This window comes from Komagataella phaffii, chromosome 1, assembly GCF_000027005.1.
Source record: "Komagataella phaffii GS115 chromosome 1, complete sequence".
Classification (NCBI taxonomy): domain Eukaryota; kingdom Fungi; phylum Ascomycota; class Pichiomycetes; order Pichiales; family Pichiaceae; genus Komagataella; species Komagataella phaffii.
The window spans coordinates 1,345,140-1,365,113 of record NC_012963.1 but is presented as its reverse complement, the minus strand read 5'-3'; the positions used below and the strand labels follow the sequence as shown (position 1 = coordinate 1,365,113).

The window sequence follows — 19,974 nt, the reverse complement described above, 5'->3', positions numbered from 1 at the left end:
TATCTTTTTGTATGATCCTTTACTTTTTATCGGTTCTACATGAGGAATCTGTAAGAAGCATCCAGTGACATATAGGTGTACTCAAAGGTTTTAATACTATTCATGGAAACAATTTATGATCATATAGAAATCGAAGATTTTATTTTTGATCCTATTCTACAGATTTTCCAGTATCCATGTCCTTGTGGGGATAGGTTTCAAATCTCCTTAGATGATTTAAAGGACGGGGAAGATGTTGCTATTTGTCCATCTTGCTCTCTAATGGTTCAAGTAGTTTTTGAAGAAGAAGATTTGCAACAATATGTCGATCAACTAAGTTAACATATTACATTTAAAATATGCTTATGAAATGAATCACTGAGATTATGGACGACAGCTCACAAAAGGGCTGAGACGAAGTCAACAAAGCAACGACTATCAACACTACGATCGGGATGTACTCAAGAGTTTAGCAATCAGAGGAGAAAAACCAGTTTTGGGTTCTAGCTTTCTGAAATAGGCCATAAACTTTAGCCAGTTAGCCGCTTTTCTTTCATGAAAGTTTGACTAAAGGTCACATTTTAAAACAATCAATGAACATAATACTTGAATATGGCACCCAGAAATATAAAAAACAATATGTACTGCAATTTTGAAAGGATTGATGCAGGCGATTTATCGTTCTGGTCTGCTCGTTTGGATTCATTTTCTTTCCATATTTGGTATCGCACTTTATCTTCTGGATCTTCTATTTCTCCAATATTGATAGCACCTTCAGCAGTATCAGTGGGACAGTCTAGCTTCCGTACATCGGCGATCTCTCTCAGCCTGTCTTCGTGTATTTGGTCAATTGTTTGCTTGGCAAGTGCTGGAAATTGAACCTGAAATGCTGAATTTTGGCAAGCATTGTAGAACTTACTGGCCTTTGCCAGGTTTACCTTCACAGCGTCACTGGTGCTTATAGATCCGGTGGTGGAATCGGAACCTGTCATAAAACTCAGTAATCCCACGAGTATAGTTGTAACCGACCATCCAGGATTCCATAAGTCCGGGTGGAAATCGCTCATAGAGAGACAAAGTTTGGTATTAGTTTGGAAGCGTCCATTTGGTGTGCACATTTTTATCGAGGGGGGTTTGAATGGATATTCTGATGGAAACAGTAGAACTCCATGATATTGGCCGTTGTTGTAGGGGGTGTCAGGAGGACCATCAATGACATAATGCCATTCTAAAATATTTGATTCACTAGGATGGGCGGTAATAAATGGCGGAGAATTATCTTGTATAAGTTTATATTCTTTGGTAAGTCGTCGATGAGCTTGTTTCGTAGCCATAATTGTGTTTAATAGGAACAATAATCGAAAAGTGTTCTTTTCGGGATAGTCGATTAGTGGTCCATACCATGACCCGCGAAAGATTTGTATTATAGGGTATTAAGAGATCAAAAAAGTTCTGAGGATCTTCTCAGGATTCAGGATAGTGAAAAGTTTGTCGGTCAAGCCGGCTTCCTCCAAAGCAAAATAAATAACACTGTACAAATTTTAATGTTGTTGGATCAATAAAGAGTGATTTACTATTTCCTTCTCTGCATTTAGCTGGAGACTATTGAAATGACAAACTTTAGAATAAGACTAAAACTGATTTCTCTTATACTACTGGAACCGCACAGGTAAGAAAGCGCACCTCAGCCAACGATAAGTGGTATGGCCCTCTGCCAAATCAATTAATGCTCCAGTAAACAATGTCTCGATTTTTTTTTCTTTTTTCTTGCACTTACTAAAATTGTAAGCATCATAACGTATTAGTCTCCATAGATATAGACCCGACAAGTTTCAATGACTGTTACAAAAAAGAAAAACAGCATCAAACTTCTGTGCGGAAACTCTCATCCAGACTTAGGTGAGCAGATAGCGAGGAGGTTAGGGATTGAAGTTAGCAATGTCAAGGCATATCAATACTCCAATATGGAAACAGCTGTTAGCATTGGCGAATCACTCAGAGACGAGGATGTATACATCCTTCAAAGTGGATGCGGAGAAACTGCAATAAATGATTTCCTAATGGAATTATTGATCATGATCCATGCGTGCAAGAGTGCCTCTGCTCGACGGATTACTGCTGTAATTCCTAGTTTTCCTTATGCTCGTCAAGATAGGAAAGATAAGAGCCGTGCTCCAATAACTGCAAAACTGATAGCTAACCTTCTCACCACTGCTGGCTGCAACCACGTAATCACGATGGATCTGCATGCTTCGCAGATTCAGGGGTTCTTCAATATTCCAGTAGATAATCTTTATGCTGAACCCAGTGTCCTTCGTTATATTCGAGAAAGAATAATTGATTGGAAAGAAGCTATCATCGTAAGTCCTGATGCCGGAGGAGCTAAAAGAGCCGCTGCGTTAGCGGATGAATTAGATCTCAACTTCGCGTTGATACACAAAGAACGAGCAAGGGCTAATGAAGTATCTCGTATGGTTTTGGTTGGAGACGTTACAGATAAAGTTTGTATTCTCGTTGATGACATAGCTGATACTTGTAGTACATTGGTGAAGGCCGCGGACACATTGTTGAATAGCGGAGCTCGCCGCGTGGTATCAATAGTGACACATGGTATCCTCAGCGACAGCGCTATTGAGAGAATAAACTCCGGAATTTCTTTAGATTCTCTAGCTTGTACTAACTCCATGCCGCAGGTCTCCAACAGGAGGCAAAGCAGCAAGATTGATGTCATTGATATTAGTGGCACTCTAGCCGAAGCCATTCGAAGGCTCCACAATGGTGAAAGCGTTAGCTATTTGTTCAAGAATGCGCCTTTATAATACAAAAAGACTTTTCAGTTTGTTCTTCGGTCAATTTATCGACTGGAAGTTGAAAGTCGTGTGTTTGGGTTTGGTCTTACCACCAGTTTCACTTTGTCAAGGCGAGATAACTGAATTGATCACTAGGCTTGTGTTATGAGAATGTTTGGATGGGTGTTCCGAGTTATTTCTGTCCTGCTACCCACCATGAACAGCCTCATTGGGATGATCACCGTAGAGAGAGAAGTTTATGTAGCTTTTTTCTTGTAATTCTTGGTAGAACAATACATATGCTGTGGCCAAGCCGACACCATCACCGAAGAACCTCAACACGTAGTCTTCATTGATTGCTTCAACAGTCTCGTCATCAAATAGCAGCCATCCAAAAAAGGGGGTTTTTATAAGCGAAACATAATGACCATGATAAGGCCCTCCACCTATGTGAACGATAACTGCGTATAGTTCATACAATTTGTCCAGCTCAACAGAGTCTTCAGTAGTGTTGAAAACTCTTAATGTTTTTGTATAAGCGATTCGATGGAATAGCTTAACATTCCGTTGTAGGGCTTCTTCGTACTTAAACCTCTTCAGGTGCAGTGCTAACACTTTTGGCAACTTCTTTAAATTCACTGTTCGGGCAGCTTCCTGCAGCGAATGACATGTGTCACAGTAGAATTTATTGCTACCATTGAGCATTTCCATTTGGGAAAAATTCTTCAAACAATTGGTTATTGAAGAATCTTTAGTCAAATCAATTGAAAGATCTAGAAACTTTTCATCCCGAGAACTTATTGTCTCGCAAGCGAGGCATTTAGTCTCACTAGTAAGTAAGCCTTCGAATATACCTTGAAAGGTAGAACCTTCTTCCGTTTCTGTAATACTGTTTATGACAAAGTTAAGAAATTCATGAGCGTCTTGATGCATTGATGATCGAAAAAGTTCATTTTCTTTCTTCAATATTTCAATCAGTTTGACTGGAGACACAACTCCGTAGCTGCTAGTGTTCTCTGCCATACACTCAAACAAGTCTTTCATGACGGTAAAAAGGGAGAGCCTCAATCCGTATTCCTCATGAAAACTTTGATCAAGATGTATAATGGGACCATTCACTAAGGCCTGTTTCTTGCGCTGATCTGAATTTGCTGAAATATCTGACACCGCACCGACAACGGTAATATTATTTTGCTGGTTTACAATGTCTGGGATAAATTTGATATTCTTGAAATTGGGATACTTGACCAGCAGTCCGTTGTTCTCCTGGTGAAATACGTCAGTTGAATTAGAAGAGTTGCCACTGTGTTGCGATTCTTGCAACTGAATTTGGCTAGATTGATCATCAACAACAGTGGATTCCCTCTTCAGACCAAAAATTGATGTCCGACGTGATGATGACTTAGTCTTAGAAGATGATGAACCATTATCACTGGACGACGTCTGAGATGCAGCATTCGCATTCTGGGCACTTTGGGTTTGATTATTCAAATATGCTATGAAGCTGTGTGTCTTACTTCCTAGTATTTTACTTTTTCTCTTTCTGGAAGTTAACTTGGGATTCTTGTGTGGATAGGCAAGCATTTTTTCTTTAAAATCGGAGGTGTAGTAGAGGCATTGAAGAATACTATTACAATAACACGTGTTTCCAAAATTCTCCATACCAAAAATTTTGTCATTCCCATCTCCAAATGGATGATTAGGATTCGAAAATTCATCAGCGTATTCACTTCTTGTATCCTCTTCGGCGGGGGGCTGAAATTGATGAGTAGGGGTGCCTCTAATGGTTGCTCTATCTTCAGTCAGGGCTATATCAGAAGGAGAGTGTAGAGTGTCTCGTCTACATTTTGTCGAAATGCCACTTTTCTTTGACTTATCTCCAGTAAGAAACTTTTTGAACATGTTTAAGAATCTTAACTATAGGATGCTGAGTTTCAATAGAGCATTCTCACTCGATTAAGTAACCAAAAATTTAAGTCGAGGGGAGAAAATTCATACCGCTCGCTTCAAAATCTTTCTTGGGTTACTCTGAACACAAATGAATTTCGAAAGTCTTATCATGATTTTGGAAACATGGCACAAAAATAGAACAAGACCACGCGGATGGCTTCGAGTTCATATAGGAAAAAATCACATTCTTGGCTTGTTGTAATTGGGTTCTTAGTCAAAACAGTGTGGAAAGACTTAACACTGTTGTGATCCGAGAGTCTTGGAGCTAATACATCGCAACTGCAACTGAGGAGAATACGTACAACATTTGGCGATCATAATTAGGAAAAATCTAGTTTACAATTCCATTGGACAATGTTTGTTTATAGTAAATTAAGATTCTATTCGGTTATAAGCCATTCTAGTATAGTGGTTAGTACACGTCGTTGTGGCCGACGAAACCTTGGTTCGATTCCAGGGAATGGCATTCTTTTTGTATATTCCAGTGCTATCCCATAGTGGTCTTTGAATCAGTCCTATTCATTCAATAATTTGGCATATATCCGAACCTCAAATTGAGGCGTCTCGTTTTCTCACTATCAGGTGATCTGCTGCCTACCATTACGATCGTGCACCACTTGAATTTACTAACTATTCTAGTAGGTCGTGGTTTCATTCGAAATCAGGAACCACTTCTCGATTGGAGGAGGTTATCACCCAATTTAGATATTTTGATGCATGCTACTTCCAGTCATATGCATCCTTGTACAGTAATCTAGAACTGGATAAGTTATCCGAAATTTTGTCTTAAAACGGAATCCGACAAAGTGGCCGCTAGGTTAGTGGGCATTATAGTAAGGAAGATCTACATTTCTAGTATCACTTCAAAGAAGAGTAACATTTTTTTGACATTTTCTTTGGATTGGCTGGTATATAAAATAGTTTCGTCGTTAGAATTGAATTTAGTATGGCCACCTGCTCAGTTTATAATTACGCCAATCAAAATATACTGTCTCAAGTCGGATGCATGCATATGTAGGAAGAATGCAGGTTGTCACAATCAAAATGGCAAAGCGTCTTGGGTCGGTGTTATACTTAAGTCAAATGATCGGCAAGACTCTTCGAAGGCTGAAAGACAAATCCTATATATATATAACACGGATACAGATTTTCCATTAGACATGGATTACATGTTGCTTGAGGTAGTTCCTAGGACTAAGGGCACAGCCACAGAGGTCATGGACACGTCTTCATCTTCATCATCTGCCTTAGCAGCTGGTGGAGGATCGATAGGAATACCGACTATTCCAGGAGAAGAATTGATTGAACTGTTCCCTTTGCAAGATGGTGTTAGTTTTCCATCGATTTTTTATTCTGAGGACACCGGAGATTTTGGAACAGATGCAATGACGTTGGTTGGACATACAGAAACAAACAATGATACAACTGGCGCAAGTTCTCACACAAGCCACAATCATTCTTCTCTAGGTCCAATGTCATTTGATTATTCCACAGACGAAGCTGGAAATGTTTACAATGAGAATGGAGAAGTGAGGAAAAAGTCACCATGTCGAACAACTTCAGTTTCCTTGAAATCACTTAGAACCTCACCTCCTGCTTCACTACCTCCAGATGTTTCCACTTTTGCAGACGAGCACGCTTTAGATTTTGTTCATGCCCCAAACTCTCGGATTCACCAGTATCGCAATTATCAGTATGAAATAATCCAGGGTATCGCAGATGAGCCCATTACATGTACAATGTACGACACATCCCTGGATCCTTTAGATAACTCCAAACCTTTACCTGAATCAGCCTATGGGTCCAGCTTCTCATATCCACATCTGCCTCAAACCATCTCACCAGTTATATTTAAAAAGCAAAGTTCAAGTGTTTCATCGTCTGTAGGCAATACGTCAGTTAATGGGTCAACACAAAGAAAGGTTGACGAATATTCGGGTGATATTGCCTACTTGGGTCAGTCATGCGAACCTACTCTTTCTCTTGTTGAACAGCTCAAAAAGAATCCGGTTTTTGCGTCTAAACTTCTTGAAACAAAAAAGGGATCCTATAAATGCTCCCACTGTGCGCAGTATTTTTCGAATCTAATGCTATTTGCCGCTCACATTGACAAATTTCAGCTGGAGCGACGGTATCGGTGTACTTACGACACTTGCGTATGGTCCGTCATTGGCTTACCAAGACTGGCGGAGTTCAAACGTCATTACTACTCTCAGCATTCAGGAACAAAAATTGAAGTTGCTCGCAGTAAGGAAAAGAAGTTTCAGTGCCAGCAAAGTAACTGCAACAAGTACTTTGCCCGGAAGGATTCACTCCTCAGGCATCAAAAACTGGTTCATGATAATATTAACAGTCGCTTCAACAAAAGAATAAGAGCAGGCCGACCGGGACGACCAGGACGTGATTGAATGACGAGCGAATCCAGCCATTAACCAAGATAATGTTGATTAATTAGTATTCAAAGGTGACTATTATCAGAGCATTTGAGGTTTAAGCACAAAATCATCAGAAACACTAGAAAGAAGACAGTAGTAGACTAGACGAATGAAGAGAATGTCTTCTTCATGCAGGCATATGCATGAATCTTGTCAACAATAATGCAACCATGTTTCCGATTGTCGGTCAGCGCTTCCTAACCACGGCGGGTCCGTAGTAACAGGTGGAACGACAGTAAATATTAACTGCAGCAACATATCGAGTTTGACTTTAGCTCCGTGCCAAGGCAACAAGCATACTCTAAATGTGGCGTGGCACCAATTACAACACGGGAGAATGTTGTAAGAGGAGATTGGTTTTTAGGTGAGGAGAATGTAGGGCCATGTGCTTCCATAAAAATGAAACAGTCCAACAGTAAGCAGGAGTCGATTTTACGACTACCACAAAGGTCTACAAATCAATCGACTGTGAGTTGTTGTTACGATAGACTATAACTAGTGTGTTGATATTTTGTTTTGTTGTGTAGTTATGTATGATTAGCCCTGAATCAGACAAAGAAAACACCACACTGATAGGCAAAGACAAATAGTGTACGAATAAGTAAATAATTAGGAGACAGTTCTTCGTTGCTCTATGTGAAGTAGACTAGGATTGACTTATGGTTGGATTGAACTCGTACCATAAATGAAGGTTAGAGAGTGATTTCCAGGTAGACACCGAATATACGGTGAAGTTCTTTTCTTTTTAGTCGACAAGTAAGAGAAATGGATTCTACGCAATCTGAAAAGCCTTTCAGTCTAATCATTCATCCTTCCACTTCCAATGTGTGACCAACGCCCAAAGCGTTCAAAGACTAATGTGGACTACTCGAATTCAGACCTTCACCCTTGGTCCAGAGCATCAAAAATTAAAAGCCATAAGATCAAACCAAGTATGATACGTTAGTTGATACCAAATCAACATGTTAATTACACTCACTATCTACGAAAACTTCATTTGGAAGGATCCAATGGAGTAAGTCTCAAGTAAGGTTTAATCACACGAAACTGTGGAAACAGACTTTTTGCTTCCTCATTAGTTACTGATGGATGAACGATAACGTCGTCACCAGGAACCCAATTAATAGGGGTGGTTACACGGTTTCTATCTCCAGTCTGTAATGAGTCAATGACTCTAAGAACTTCAGCAGTGTTACGACCAGTAGAGGCAGGATAAGACAGGATCAACCTGACCTTCTTTTTTGGATCAATAATGAAGACGGAACGAATAGTGAATTGTACTCCTTTATCATCCACATTAGAGGCATCTTGAAAATCAATCATGTCATACGCCAAAGCGATCTTGCGCTCTGGATCGGCAATAATGGGAAAAGTCAGATGTGAGCCAGTTACTTCATCAATATCCTTGATCCACGCTTGATGAGAATCAGTAGTATTGGCAGACAAGCCAATCAGTTTCACGCCCCGCTTCTCAAACTCTGGTTGCAGTTTAGCGAAAGCTCCCAGTTCTGTTGTGCAGACAGGGGTAAAATCATCAGGATGTGAGAACAACACTACCCAGGAATCTCCAATGAAGTCATGGAAAGAGATTGGTCCACGAGAGGTTTCGGCCTTGAAATCAGGAGCTGTAGAACCCAATCTGAGTGTAGAACCTTCTGGTTTTGGAATTGACATTGCAAGTTACGATTAAAAACTTACGGACAATGGTGGGAGAACCAGACAGTTATATACCTGAAAAGGTCAAATAGAGATGGTACACTTTCACGTGACCTGATGGAAACAGATATCTTTTTGACGACAAATTCAGTCCCCGGGTTACACAGTACATCAGATTGTATTGTGACAAATCCCTGCGCCAGCAGCGCAAGATGGTTATCGAAGAAGAACCCAATCTACTAGTTTCATACTCTTGCCACCTCACACACTCTACAGGTCAAAAATTTGTTACCCAGTCTATTCACAAGACATAGGTCTCATTATGCTTTCTACATAGATACACAGTATCTCTCTTGTCCCTTCTGTGGACAGTTAACTTATGGCATTAATCAAACAAGCCGGTTAACTCAGTTGTTTTCTGGACGTAGTTTGCGGACTTCCTTTCCAACCTTCCAAATCTCCATATTACGGATAATTTCCAGTTCTTTTTCAAGTTTCTCCCTATAATCAGGTTGTGAATTGAAGTCAAGAGAACGTTGAGTTTCCTTACCTGTCTTTACTGAATTGTAAAGATCTTCGAACACTGGCTTGAGGGCATCCTTGAAAATTGGATACCAGTCTAACGCACCTCTACGAGCAGTAGTGGAGCAGGCATCATACATGTAATCCATACCATACTTTCCAACCAAGGGATACAAAGACTGAGTAGCCTCTTCGACGGTTTCGTTGAAAGCTTCTGATGGCGTATGTCCATTCTCTCTTAGAACCTCGTATTGTGCCAAAAACATACCATGGATACCTCCCATTAAACAACCTCTCTCACCGTACAAGTCGGAGTTAACTTCACGCTCAAATGTGGTCTGATAAACGTATCCAGATCCGACTGCTACAGCCAAAGCAATGGCTTTTTCTTCAGCTTTTCCGGTGACGTCGTTCCAAACAGCATAGGAAGAGTTGATTCCACGTCCCTCTTTAAAAAGGGAACGAACAGTTCTACCTGAACCTTTAGGAGCAGCTAAAATAACGTCAATGTTGGAAGGTGGCTCTACATGGGTAAGGTTTGAGAAAACTGGAGAAAATCCGTGAGAAAAGTATAAAGTTTTACCTTCAGTCAATAAGGGTTTGACGGTAGACCAAGTCTCAGATTGGGCGGCGTCAGACAAAAGATTCATGATGATAGAACCCTTTTTTATAGCTTCAGTGACATCAAAAAGGTTTTCACCAGGAACCCAGCCATCCTCAATAGCAGCCTTCCAAGAAGCGCCGTTCTTTCGGACACCAATAATAACATTGAGACCATTATCTCTTAGATTTAATCCTTGACCATAACCCTGAGATCCGTAGCCAATTAAAGCTAAAGTGTCATTCTTGAAATACTCTAGCAGTTTCTCTCTTGGCCAATCAGATCTCTCGTGGACAACTTCTTCGACACCACCAAAATTAATGGTTTTCACACCACGACTAAAAGTCAACTGCGAACGAGCGACTCCAGTGGCAGAATTCAGTGTCGTTGGTCTTAATGAGGCTTGAGAAGCAATTCTGACCAAAGTTCTCTTAGCAATAGCAGCACGGCTTAAACGAAAAGTGGCATTTCTTACGGACATTTTGTGGAGACGATATTTGGAAGAGAAGGGAAGAAAATTTTTTCGGATAATTTTTTAAAGCGAGAAAGTCACCCAGCGGATATGAACGCTTATTGTGTGCCGCACATCATATTGGCGTTTGAAGTCGCGGTTTCGAGATTATCTCTTAATTTGTTCGCATTTTACTTTCAAGCGCAACACAATGAAGTGCTCTAATATTACAAAGATTGTTGGAACTGGCTCACTTGGAATTGCAACAGGCGTCCTTGGGTATGCATGCTTACGCGGAATCGACAACCTTGTCACGTTGATCGATAACAACAAACTGGACCAACGAATGCGAAGGTTAGTAGGACGCGTTCTTAGATCCACACGGTACATTGTTGCCATATGCATGACTACTGGATCTTATCTGCTAGTAGAAACTTTCAGAAGATCACCTGCCAGTGCTCGACACTTATACCTGATTTATGCCAGTCTTGGTCTTCCTACGCTTGCACTTTACTACGGGTGGAATGTTTGGCCTCTGGAAACAACTATTCTAAAGAAACTTTCACGAAGTCAAAATGGCTCACCACTGCAACAAAAGAAACAAGACATTACTGAAAGATCTTCTTTAGATGGGTCAGCCTATGTTTCTGTAGAAGGAGAATTGATGGAAGATAATGTCGAAGATGAAGTGGAGTGGGCGATTGAACGGAATCAAGTTCGAAATAGCCTAACAAAGCTAGGTAAATTATATGCTAAGGGAACTTTGCTTTCTGGCCTAAGTTTTTGTTTAGCTCTTGTCGGGATTCTAGGGGAAGTACTGTAAGAGAATAAACCTAAGAGGGTGACAGATTCCGCGTAGATTAGAATTGCAAAAGGAGGAAGACATTTTGTAACTCGTTCTAAACTTATTACCCAGTTTTTTGTGTGCTGTTTGATAGGAGATGATGATCTGCACAACCAAGGGGGCTGTCGTTGTCTTTTAGTTTAGGTACATTGTAACGAGGTGGATGCGTCATGATTATCTGGAAATATGCAGCCCGGCTTTTTTAAGAAAGTGATCCGTAGTTTGAAACATAGGGCAGGGTCAAGAGCAGCATCACAATCTAAATCGCATGTTTTTTTGGTGTATTTTTCAGAGCAAATGCTGAACGAAGTTAGATTGCTTATATTCAACCTATGCTTCGTTTTCATCTGATCCGAATATGGCATTACGGTGGCCAGCGAATAATAGGATTGATTATCTTCCTTTTTAAATTGTGAGGTAGTTCATATTGGATTTCAAGTATTTAGAAATGAACTCATGAATCAATGACTGACTACTCAACAACATGATTTTGTCTGATGTAAAGCGACAGGGTATTACTGTCTTAACTTTTGTTATTATATAGTAAAAATTAGGCCTCGTCGTTTATGGTGCGAAGGCGAACGTACGTACATCATTATAATTTTTGACCCGTTTATCCACTTGACAGAAAAGACTTACTGTAAAAGACATGATAGCGCTGCAAACAATGTTTGTCTTATTAGTTGGTTGATTCTAGATACATCCATCTATTACCAGTTACGATTTCATATTCTTACTTTCTTTAATACCTCATATATCGAGAGATTTGCGAAGCAAACCAATTTACGGAAGACTTTATTCTTCCATTAATTGGATTTGGTTGCACATTAGCGGTTAGACACACTAGTTGCATGATTGACGAATTGGACAGATGTAAGTATGAGATTTGCAACTGATATGCTCTTTACTAATTTTCAACTCTCCCCTCTATTAAACAAAGAAATATCAGTCTCCGCTTTAACGTCTATACCACAGCCATTAATACGTGATCGCTCATTTTTAGCTCTTACCTGTTCTAACTCCTTGAGATAATGATCTTCCTCTCCAGTTACATAAACTCCGGTGAATACACCCACCTCAAATCCATTAATCTTCGGAGGTGGTTGGGTGAATGCAATCCTAGTTGAGGGTAACTCGGATGGGAGTTCGGGCTCCTGAACACAACAGGATTTCAAATCATCAAGTGACTGGTAAATTACATCGTCAGCACCTATCAAGTCAGATACCTCCCTTTCTGATCGACCAAATCCCACCAAAGCACGTGAATCTGCGAGGTCAATGCCATATATATGATTGTATCGTATGACTGGAGAGCATGATGCAAAGTATACTTTGTTAGCGCCAGCTTCTCTTGCCATGTTAACGATTTCCTTGGACGTGGTTCCTCTTACGATCGAGTCGTCAATTAACAAAACGTTACGACCAGCAAACTCAGAAGACATAGCGTTTAATTTACGTCGCACAGACGAAGTTCTTTCCTTCTGGTTCGGCATAATGAAGGTACGGCCCACATAACGATTTTTGACAAAACCTTCTCTGAATGGTATGCCAAGCGTCACGGCACATTCCAGAGCTGAAGGTCGAGATGTATCTGGAACAGGTATCACCACATCAATTTCTCTAACTACGTTTAAGGACTGACTGGTAAAACGAGAGGTGATTTTCTGGGCTAGTTTGCGCCCCATTGCCAAACGGCTTCGGTAGACAGATATTCCATCCATAATCGAATCAGGTCTAGCAAAATAAACGTATTCAAAAATATCCGGAGTGTAGGCTTTCGCAGGAACAATTTGACAAAACTCCGGAGGCCCTCTCTTTGTGATAATAACAGCTTCACCTGGTAAAATATCCCTAAAGTTGTGAAATCCATGAGCCTTTAAAACTACACTCTCAGAGGCAAGCATATAATCGCATTGCAAGTGAGTGTCACCGGGAGTTTGGGACACTCTCACACGTTCTCCGACGACTAAAGGTCTGATACCATGAGGATCACGAAATCCAATAATACCATAGCCGGCCAACATACTGACACAAGCATAAGCTCCACGACATTCTCTGTAGACACCAACGAGGGCCTTGAAAATGTCTTCTGAGTTAACTCTTTTCTTGTCGTACTGAGCCAACTCAGCAGCAAAAATGTTCAACAGTAACTCGCTATCACTATCTGTATTTATATGGCGATGAAGAACATCATCTAATTTCTGGCGGAGATTACGTCCATTCACAAGATTACCATTATGAGAAAGTGCAATTCCGTATGGACTGTTAACATAAAACGGCTGCGCTTCGCTCATGGCACTAGAACCAGCAGTCGGATATCTTAGCTGCGCAATTCCCATATTACCTACCAGCCCTTTCATACGTTGCTCCGTAAGTACGTCCTTGGCCATTCCATTACCTTTGCATTGATAAAAACGTCCTCCTGCACAGGTCACAATACCTGCGGCATCTTGTCCCCTATGTTGCAAAAACATGGCTCCATCTAACAATTCAGCTGCAACATCTTCTGACTGATCAGCCAATACAATTCCAAGAATCCCACACATTATCTGTGTTTATATTGTTCAATGAATCAAGTACCAAGTGAAGAATCAATTCATGCAGTAATTTTTTTCTTACTACCTTGTCGCGCCTGAACCAAAACTTTTTCGATTAATGAATAAATAACATTTGGCTACGCTGTGGTGGTCTGGTCTACGATCAGTTTAAAGAAAAGACTATACACAACTTGTGATCGTGTAGGCCAGTTGATTAACTTTTATTTTTTCTAAGAAACATCAAAAAAAGAACTTTATATTCTAGTCAAGAAATCAGGCGCAATCGGAGGTGGAACATAAAAGCATTTGCCCTCGTACAAAATTTAAATTTGCCTGATAGCTCGCTGAAATTCAGTTTGGAATCGTCGCCGGTCTTGAGTCATTCATTATTCTTAGGCTTACCATCAATCGTGGTACTGTTCTCAGACTCCTACCTAGCACGTGCCCAAGCCAGTTTATAGAATCGCAACTTAATGCAGGTTATCGCATCAGTAATACTTCTACGGCATGATTAGTTGGACATTGACTGAGACCGTAACCCACAAATCCATTCCAAGCCATTAGTATTTAGCATTGTTAGCTGCTGCCTCCAATCAATCTTTTGAAGCAATCTATTTCATACAATGTTTCTTCGAGGCCGCTATCTTTTCTTTTTATTCTGATTTGGTTCTTGCTAAAAAATCTCATGCAGTGTTCAGCGACCCACTCTTGGCATCCTAACCAGTCGAACTCCTATGTGGACCTGGTGTCTCAACAGTTCACAGCTAGTAATAATTTGGAGCAAGCTTCTAATACGAAGAGGGTAAAGAAATCATTTGCTGGTACTCTAGACGCGTAGACTAATAGACATTGTCAGCTTTCATAAGCTGACAGAACAGCCGCACTACCAGCTTATCTGCTGAACTTTGCGCTCCAAAGAGCTGCTTCTTTTGGCCGCAGGTAATGCCGAGACAAGACCCTTCGCGCTAAGGTTGATTATTATAAATACCCTTCAACCTCCATCATAGAAGAACCAAAGCCACACTATGTCTATGGAGAATCAAAGATTGGATAATTCTAGTGATGAAAAGGAGAAGTCACACTCCGAATATGTGAACTCGGTACATTCGGCTTCAATCTCAGATTCTGACTTTGAGCCTTACAAAATGACTGCGGATCAAGTAGTACAGTATTTTCAAACTGATATTAATCATGGACTTAGCTCTGCTGTTGCCAAAGAGCATCTGGCCAAGTATGGCCCTAATACACTAGGTGAAGGGACTAAGATTTCGATTACCAAGATTGTTGCTCATCAGACTTGTAATGCTATGATTCTCGTCCTAATTATCTCAATGATTATTGCTCTAGCTATTCAGGATTGGATTTCTGGGGGTGTTATAGGTTTCGTTGTTCTGTTAAACGTAGTTGTTGGTTCCATCCAAGAGTTTAAAGCGGAACAGACCATGGGATCATTGCGATCTTTAAGCTCTCCAACGGCTAGAGTGATAAGAGATGGGAATGACCAAACAATACCTTCCGAAGAGGTTGTTCCCGGAGATATTGTTATTGTAAAAGTTGGTGACACCATTCCAGCAGACATGCGATTGTTCAACGCCATGAATTTTGAAACTGATGAAGCTCTTCTTACTGGGGAGGCTATGCCCGTAGTCAAAAGTCCTCATGATGTTTACAAGCAAGTGGTACCAGTAGGTGACCGTCTAAACTTAGCGTATAGTAGCTCAAACGTCACCAAAGGTAGAGCCCAGGGTATTGTTGTATTCACGGCTCTTGAAACTGAAATAGGGAAGATTGCAAAGTCGTTGAGCAATAAGACTTCTAAGGTGCGAACGGTTAGCAAGGACGATCAGGGAAATGCCAACGCTTTTGCTTATCTCAGAGCCGGATTCGGTACTATAAAGGACAATGTGCTTTCATTCTTGGGTCTAACTGTGGGAACTCCCTTACAAAAGAGATTGTCAAAGCTAGCAATTTTCCTATTCTGTATTGCGGTCGTATTTGCTATCGTTGTTATGGCTTCCCAGTCTTTTGAAGTAAACAAACAAGTTGCTATCTATGCCATCTGTGTGGCTTTATCCATGATACCTTCCTCGTTGGTCGTTGTCCTAACTATTACTATGGCTGTGGGAGCAAAGATTATGATTAGTAGAAATGTGATCGTAAGAAAACTAGATTCACTGGAAGCTTTGGGTGCTGTTAATGATATTTGCTCTGACAAAACTGGAACTTTGACTCAAGGACGAATGATTGCCAAGAATGTTTGGGTGCCGGCTGTGGGTACTTTTGCTGTTGTCGACTCCACTGATCCTTTCAATCCGACCTTGGGAAAAGTTGAGTTTATTCCCAAATCCCCGGTACAAATTTTAGAAGATGATGAGAATTTATTTCAAGTGTACGATAAATTTGAAGACGGCTCGGTTCAGAAAGAGTTATTTCACAAATGGTTATTCACTGCAACACTGGCTAACATTGCTAAAGTTTTTGAGGAAAAAAATGACAATGGTGAAGTAGTCTGGAAATCTCATGGTGATCCTACCGAGATCGCTATACAAGTTTTTACCACGAGGTTAGGATATAGCAGGGATGACTTGTCGTATGATTCTCCGGATTCTCCGTACGAGCATCTTGCAGAATTTCCATTCGATTCGTCGATCAAGCGAATGACTGCAATCTATTCTGAAAGGAAATCAGGCAAGCACACCATTTATACAAAAGGTGCGGTGGAGAGAGTTCTCGGGTGCTGTAATAAGATTTACCAAACAGACGGAACGACTCGACCGCTCACTGATGAAGACCATAAGAATATTGAGGAGCAGATGAATGCGTTTTCCAGTCAAGGATTGCGAGTTCTTTCTTTTGCCCAGAGACATCCTGAGCCAGAAGATCATTGGAATAATGTTGATAGAGCTGTGGTCGAATCAGACCTCACTTTTTTGGGGCTTATTGGTATTTATGACCCACCAAGACAGGAAACCGCTCCTTCTGTGAAGATGTGCCACAAGGCTGGTATCAACGTTAGAATGGCTACTGGTGACCATCCCTCCACTGCCCGTGCTATTGCTCAAGAAGTAGGTATTTTACCCCATAATTTGTATCACTACGCACCTGAAGTTGTTAAAGTCATGGTTATGACTGCGACGGAGTTTGATGCCTTAACAGACGATGAAGTTGACGCTTTACCAGTCTTACCACTGGTCATAGCTCGTTGTGCTCCACAGACGAAAGTTCGTCTTATTGATGCACTTCATAGAAGAAAGAAGTTTTGTGCTATGACTGGAGATGGTGTCAACGATTCACCTTCGTTGAAGAAGTCTGACGTTGGTATTGCTATGGGTATGAATGGTTCAGATGTCGCAAAAGATGCATCTGATATTGTGCTTTCAGATGATAACTTTGCTTCCATCCTAAATGCAGTTGAAGAAGGCCGTAGAATGGGGGATAATATTCAAAAATTTGTACTGCAATTACTGGCTGTTAATGTTGCTCAAGCCCTATATTTGATGGTGGGTCTTGTTTTCATGGATGAAGCTGGATTCTCCGTTTTTCCGTTAACTCCTGTTGAAGTTTTGTGGGTTATTGTGGTCACATCATGTTTCCCTGCTATGGGTTTAGGTATGGAGAAGGCTTCTGTTGATATTATGGAGAAGCCACCTAAAGACCCCAAGGATAATGTTTTTACCTGGGAAATTCTTTGTGATATGTTGGTGTATGGGATAATTATGGCTATTTGTTGTATGGGTCCGTTCCTTATCGTTGTTTACGGAGATGGTAATGCTAGCGGTGAACCTCGTTTAGGTGTGGACTGTAATGATGCATATAGTTCCTCCTGTGATGCAGTATTCAGGGCCAGGTCTTCCTGTTTTGCTGTGATGACATGGTGTGCCCTTATTCTGGCTTGGGAAGTGATTGATCTACGCCGATCACTGTTTCGTATGCATCCTGACTCGGAGACTCCATATACCCAGTTTTTCAAAGATGTATGGGACAATCAGTTGTTATTCTGGTCAGTTTGTCTTGGATTTATCACACTCATTCCAACGATCTATATTCCCGTCATTAATACAAAGGTATTCTTGCACAAAGGTATTTCTTGGGAATGGGGTGTTTCTATTGGATTTGCGCTCGTATTTTGGATAGGTGCTGAAGGTTGGAAGTGGGTGAAACGTATTTATTACCGCCGAAAGGACGAGAAGGCCAGAAATCCGGAATATGATTTGGAAAGGAATGATCCGTTCGCACAATATGCATCATTTTCTAGAACAAACACCATGGACAACCAAAAGAAGTTATTCGGTTAATAAGAGGAGAAGAAGAGAATAGTAACACATTTTATTGTATACACTTACTGTAAGACTGTAGTTCAAACCAATTTTCATCTGTGGTCAGAGACATACCTACATGTCTTGACTACTCTGTTAGATTACCTTAAATCCTGATCCTTCACGATTTTCAAGGTGGTACCCAAATGCAGTGTGTCTCCAAATAACTGTATGGTCCCTTGTCTTGTGATTTTATTTACATCTATAATTGTAATGCTTGTGTTATATGGTACCCTCAGCTGTTCTTCTCTTATGCTTGGGTTTAGACAGTAGCCTAGATCGGAGTAAAGATGGTTGATGAAGTTGGTAATGACTCCCCCATGGGTACATATCAGAAAGTTTTTGTAATCACGGGAGATTCCTAGTTCTTGAATACGCTTCCATTCCTCGACAAGTCTTTCAAGCAGCTTTTCTCTAGACTCTCCTAGATCACGGAATTTTGGACCAAACTGCTTTAAGGCTTCCGATAAAGGTAGCCCTTCTGCTTTTCCCATATTTCTTTCTCTTAAAGCACTAGTTGATGGAATGTTCCCCCATGTGCTATTTTGAAGCCGCAAGATTTCTTGCGTTGTTTGTAGGCATCGCTTAAGATCGCTTGAAAGAATTCCATCTAGCGGAATAGATGCTAATCTTTTTCCAACTTTTTGAGCTTGATAAATCCCTTCGGAATTGAGTTGCGTGTCCAAATGTCCTTGCATGATCTTGAGCCTGTTGTGATCAGTTTGACCGTGTCGAACGATAAATATTCGCAGTACTGATGCTTCTTGGTTAGTGAGGTTATCTAGGGTCATAGGGTAACGACAAAATTTGTTATCTGCCTTGCGTAGCTAAACTGGCAAACCTTCGGTGAGTACGGTCGGAAAATATTGTTGCAGGAGCGAGCACTACCGAGATTAGATCAGATTACACTATTAAAACACTCTTGGCTTTGAAGTATTAACTTTTGTACTACTCACTTTTAACTTGGATGCATCTACAGTTGGTAAACAATGTTTCCATTCTGTCATGAACTCTATTGGTCTCGCTGGTGCAGAAAGTAGTTTCTTACTAGTATAACTTAGTATAACAATGATTCATAAGCTTGTCGTACACTCACCAATAATTGTAGATTTTTTTAAATTCTCGTTATTCTTTGACCAAGCGTTCATCACAGCTGTAATAAAATGTCGACCACTGCAAGGCGTTACTTTAGAGTCACAGTACCAAAAGGATCGTTATTAGACTTCTTCAAAAGAGGATCTAATCCCACAGAGGTAGTGAAACCACGCCACAAGAAGTCAACTGAGCAACTAATTGAAAAGATTGAAGAGAACCAAGGGGAACCATCATCAAGCTCAAAGTCTACCTTTATACCTATCATTGGAAAGGACAGTCTTTCCGGTAGTAAATCGGGTAAGGAACTTAATGACTTTCAAATACATCGCTGGATTCCTCGTCGCTCGATTTATTCTAAGAAGCTAGCAGCTAGCTTCCAATACCAAACGGCTATCAACGTTGTTTTGGATTCCACTTACACTCACGTTACAAGGCGCTCTATTGATGAGGCAGCAGAATTAAGTGATATCCAAGAACGTTTCAAGCTAATCAAAAAGGTACAAATCAACTTTGGTTTGATTATCTCCGACGTTGAGCTCACTCGTGTCCATACTTTAGGACAACTCAGAAATCTATTGTTTGAGAAGTTGGATCCCTCTTTGAAGGTTGTGGATGAACAACTGCCAAATGCCATCTATGTGGACTCTACTGCTTATACGAGTACAAATGTTTCGGTCGGAGAATTTTTGGGATCCAAACAGAAGCAGGTAAAGTTCAATGAACTACTGAAGAGAGTTAAGAAAGTTGAAAAGGGGACTAAGGTGGGTGGAACGTGAAATGTGTAAACAAGATAATGATG

The 19,974-nt window shown here is 40.7% G+C and overlaps 12 protein-coding genes across 12 annotated transcripts; 6 read left to right on the top strand and 6 right to left on the bottom strand.

Annotated features, from left to right (window-relative positions):
- Positions 1-102: 102 nt before the first annotated feature.
- Positions 103-321, top strand: PAS_chr1-1_0438 (Zn-ribbon protein; the record flags this gene model as incomplete). Its single annotated transcript, XM_002490051.1, has 1 exon — positions 103-321. The coding sequence occupies one exon, from the start codon at positions 103-105 to the stop codon at positions 319-321; it is 219 nt and encodes a 72-aa protein (XP_002490096.1).
- A 248-nt stretch (positions 322-569) lies between these two features.
- PAS_chr1-1_0437 (Ubiquitin-conjugating enzyme involved in ER-associated protein degradation) lies at positions 570-1,313 on the bottom strand (the record flags this gene model as incomplete). Its single annotated transcript, XM_002490050.1, has 1 exon — positions 570-1,313. One exon carries the CDS (start codon positions 1,311-1,313, stop codon positions 570-572), a length of 744 nt encoding a protein of 247 aa, XP_002490095.1.
- A 501-nt stretch (positions 1,314-1,814) lies between these two features.
- PAS_chr1-1_0436 (5-phospho-ribosyl-1(alpha)-pyrophosphate synthetase, synthesizes PRPP) lies at positions 1,815-2,798 on the top strand (the record flags this gene model as incomplete). Its single annotated transcript, XM_002490049.1, has 1 exon — positions 1,815-2,798. One exon carries the CDS (start codon positions 1,815-1,817, stop codon positions 2,796-2,798), a length of 984 nt encoding a protein of 327 aa, XP_002490094.1.
- A 177-nt stretch (positions 2,799-2,975) lies between these two features.
- On the bottom strand, positions 2,976-4,670 carry PAS_chr1-1_0435 (uncharacterized protein; the record flags this gene model as incomplete). The annotated part of the gene is made up of 1 exon (XM_002490048.1): positions 2,976-4,670. One exon carries the CDS (start codon positions 4,668-4,670, stop codon positions 2,976-2,978), a length of 1,695 nt encoding a protein of 564 aa, XP_002490093.1.
- A 1,208-nt stretch (positions 4,671-5,878) lies between these two features.
- On the top strand, positions 5,879-7,126 carry PAS_chr1-1_0434 (Zinc finger protein involved in control of meiosis; the record flags this gene model as incomplete). The annotated part of the gene is made up of 1 exon (XM_002490047.1): positions 5,879-7,126. The coding sequence occupies one exon, from the start codon at positions 5,879-5,881 to the stop codon at positions 7,124-7,126; it is 1,248 nt and encodes a 415-aa protein (XP_002490092.1).
- A 1,020-nt stretch (positions 7,127-8,146) lies between these two features.
- PAS_chr1-1_0433 (Mitochondrial peroxiredoxin (1-Cys Prx) with thioredoxin peroxidase activity) lies at positions 8,147-8,827 on the bottom strand (the record flags this gene model as incomplete). The annotated part of the gene is made up of 1 exon (XM_002490046.1): positions 8,147-8,827. One exon carries the CDS (start codon positions 8,825-8,827, stop codon positions 8,147-8,149), a length of 681 nt encoding a protein of 226 aa, XP_002490091.1.
- Positions 8,828-9,216: 389 nt separating this feature from the next.
- On the bottom strand, positions 9,217-10,413 carry PAS_chr1-1_0432 (Acetohydroxyacid reductoisomerase; the record flags this gene model as incomplete). The annotated part of the gene is made up of 1 exon (XM_002490045.1): positions 9,217-10,413. The coding sequence occupies one exon, from the start codon at positions 10,411-10,413 to the stop codon at positions 9,217-9,219; it is 1,197 nt and encodes a 398-aa protein (XP_002490090.1).
- A 181-nt stretch (positions 10,414-10,594) lies between these two features.
- Positions 10,595-11,206, top strand: PAS_chr1-1_0431 (Hypothetical protein; the record flags this gene model as incomplete). The annotated part of the gene is made up of 1 exon (XM_002490044.1): positions 10,595-11,206. One exon carries the CDS (start codon positions 10,595-10,597, stop codon positions 11,204-11,206), a length of 612 nt encoding a protein of 203 aa, XP_002490089.1.
- Positions 11,207-12,141: 935 nt separating this feature from the next.
- PAS_chr1-1_0430 (Phosphoribosylpyrophosphate amidotransferase) lies at positions 12,142-13,773 on the bottom strand (the record flags this gene model as incomplete). The annotated part of the gene is made up of 1 exon (XM_002490043.1): positions 12,142-13,773. The coding sequence occupies one exon, from the start codon at positions 13,771-13,773 to the stop codon at positions 12,142-12,144; it is 1,632 nt and encodes a 543-aa protein (XP_002490088.1).
- A 1,016-nt stretch (positions 13,774-14,789) lies between these two features.
- Positions 14,790-18,059, top strand: PAS_chr1-1_0428 (P-type ATPase sodium pump, involved in Na+ and Li+ efflux to allow salt tolerance; the record flags this gene model as incomplete). Its single annotated transcript, XM_002490042.1, has 1 exon — positions 14,790-18,059. One exon carries the CDS (start codon positions 14,790-14,792, stop codon positions 18,057-18,059), a length of 3,270 nt encoding a protein of 1,089 aa, XP_002490087.1.
- A 122-nt stretch (positions 18,060-18,181) lies between these two features.
- On the bottom strand, positions 18,182-18,871 carry PAS_chr1-1_0427 (uncharacterized protein; the record flags this gene model as incomplete). The annotated part of the gene is made up of 1 exon (XM_002490041.1): positions 18,182-18,871. One exon carries the CDS (start codon positions 18,869-18,871, stop codon positions 18,182-18,184), a length of 690 nt encoding a protein of 229 aa, XP_002490086.1.
- A 372-nt stretch (positions 18,872-19,243) lies between these two features.
- Positions 19,244-19,951, top strand: PAS_chr1-1_0426 (Hypothetical protein; the record flags this gene model as incomplete). Its single annotated transcript, XM_002490040.1, has 1 exon — positions 19,244-19,951. The coding sequence occupies one exon, from the start codon at positions 19,244-19,246 to the stop codon at positions 19,949-19,951; it is 708 nt and encodes a 235-aa protein (XP_002490085.1).
- Between the last annotated feature and the right edge of the window lie 23 nt (positions 19,952-19,974).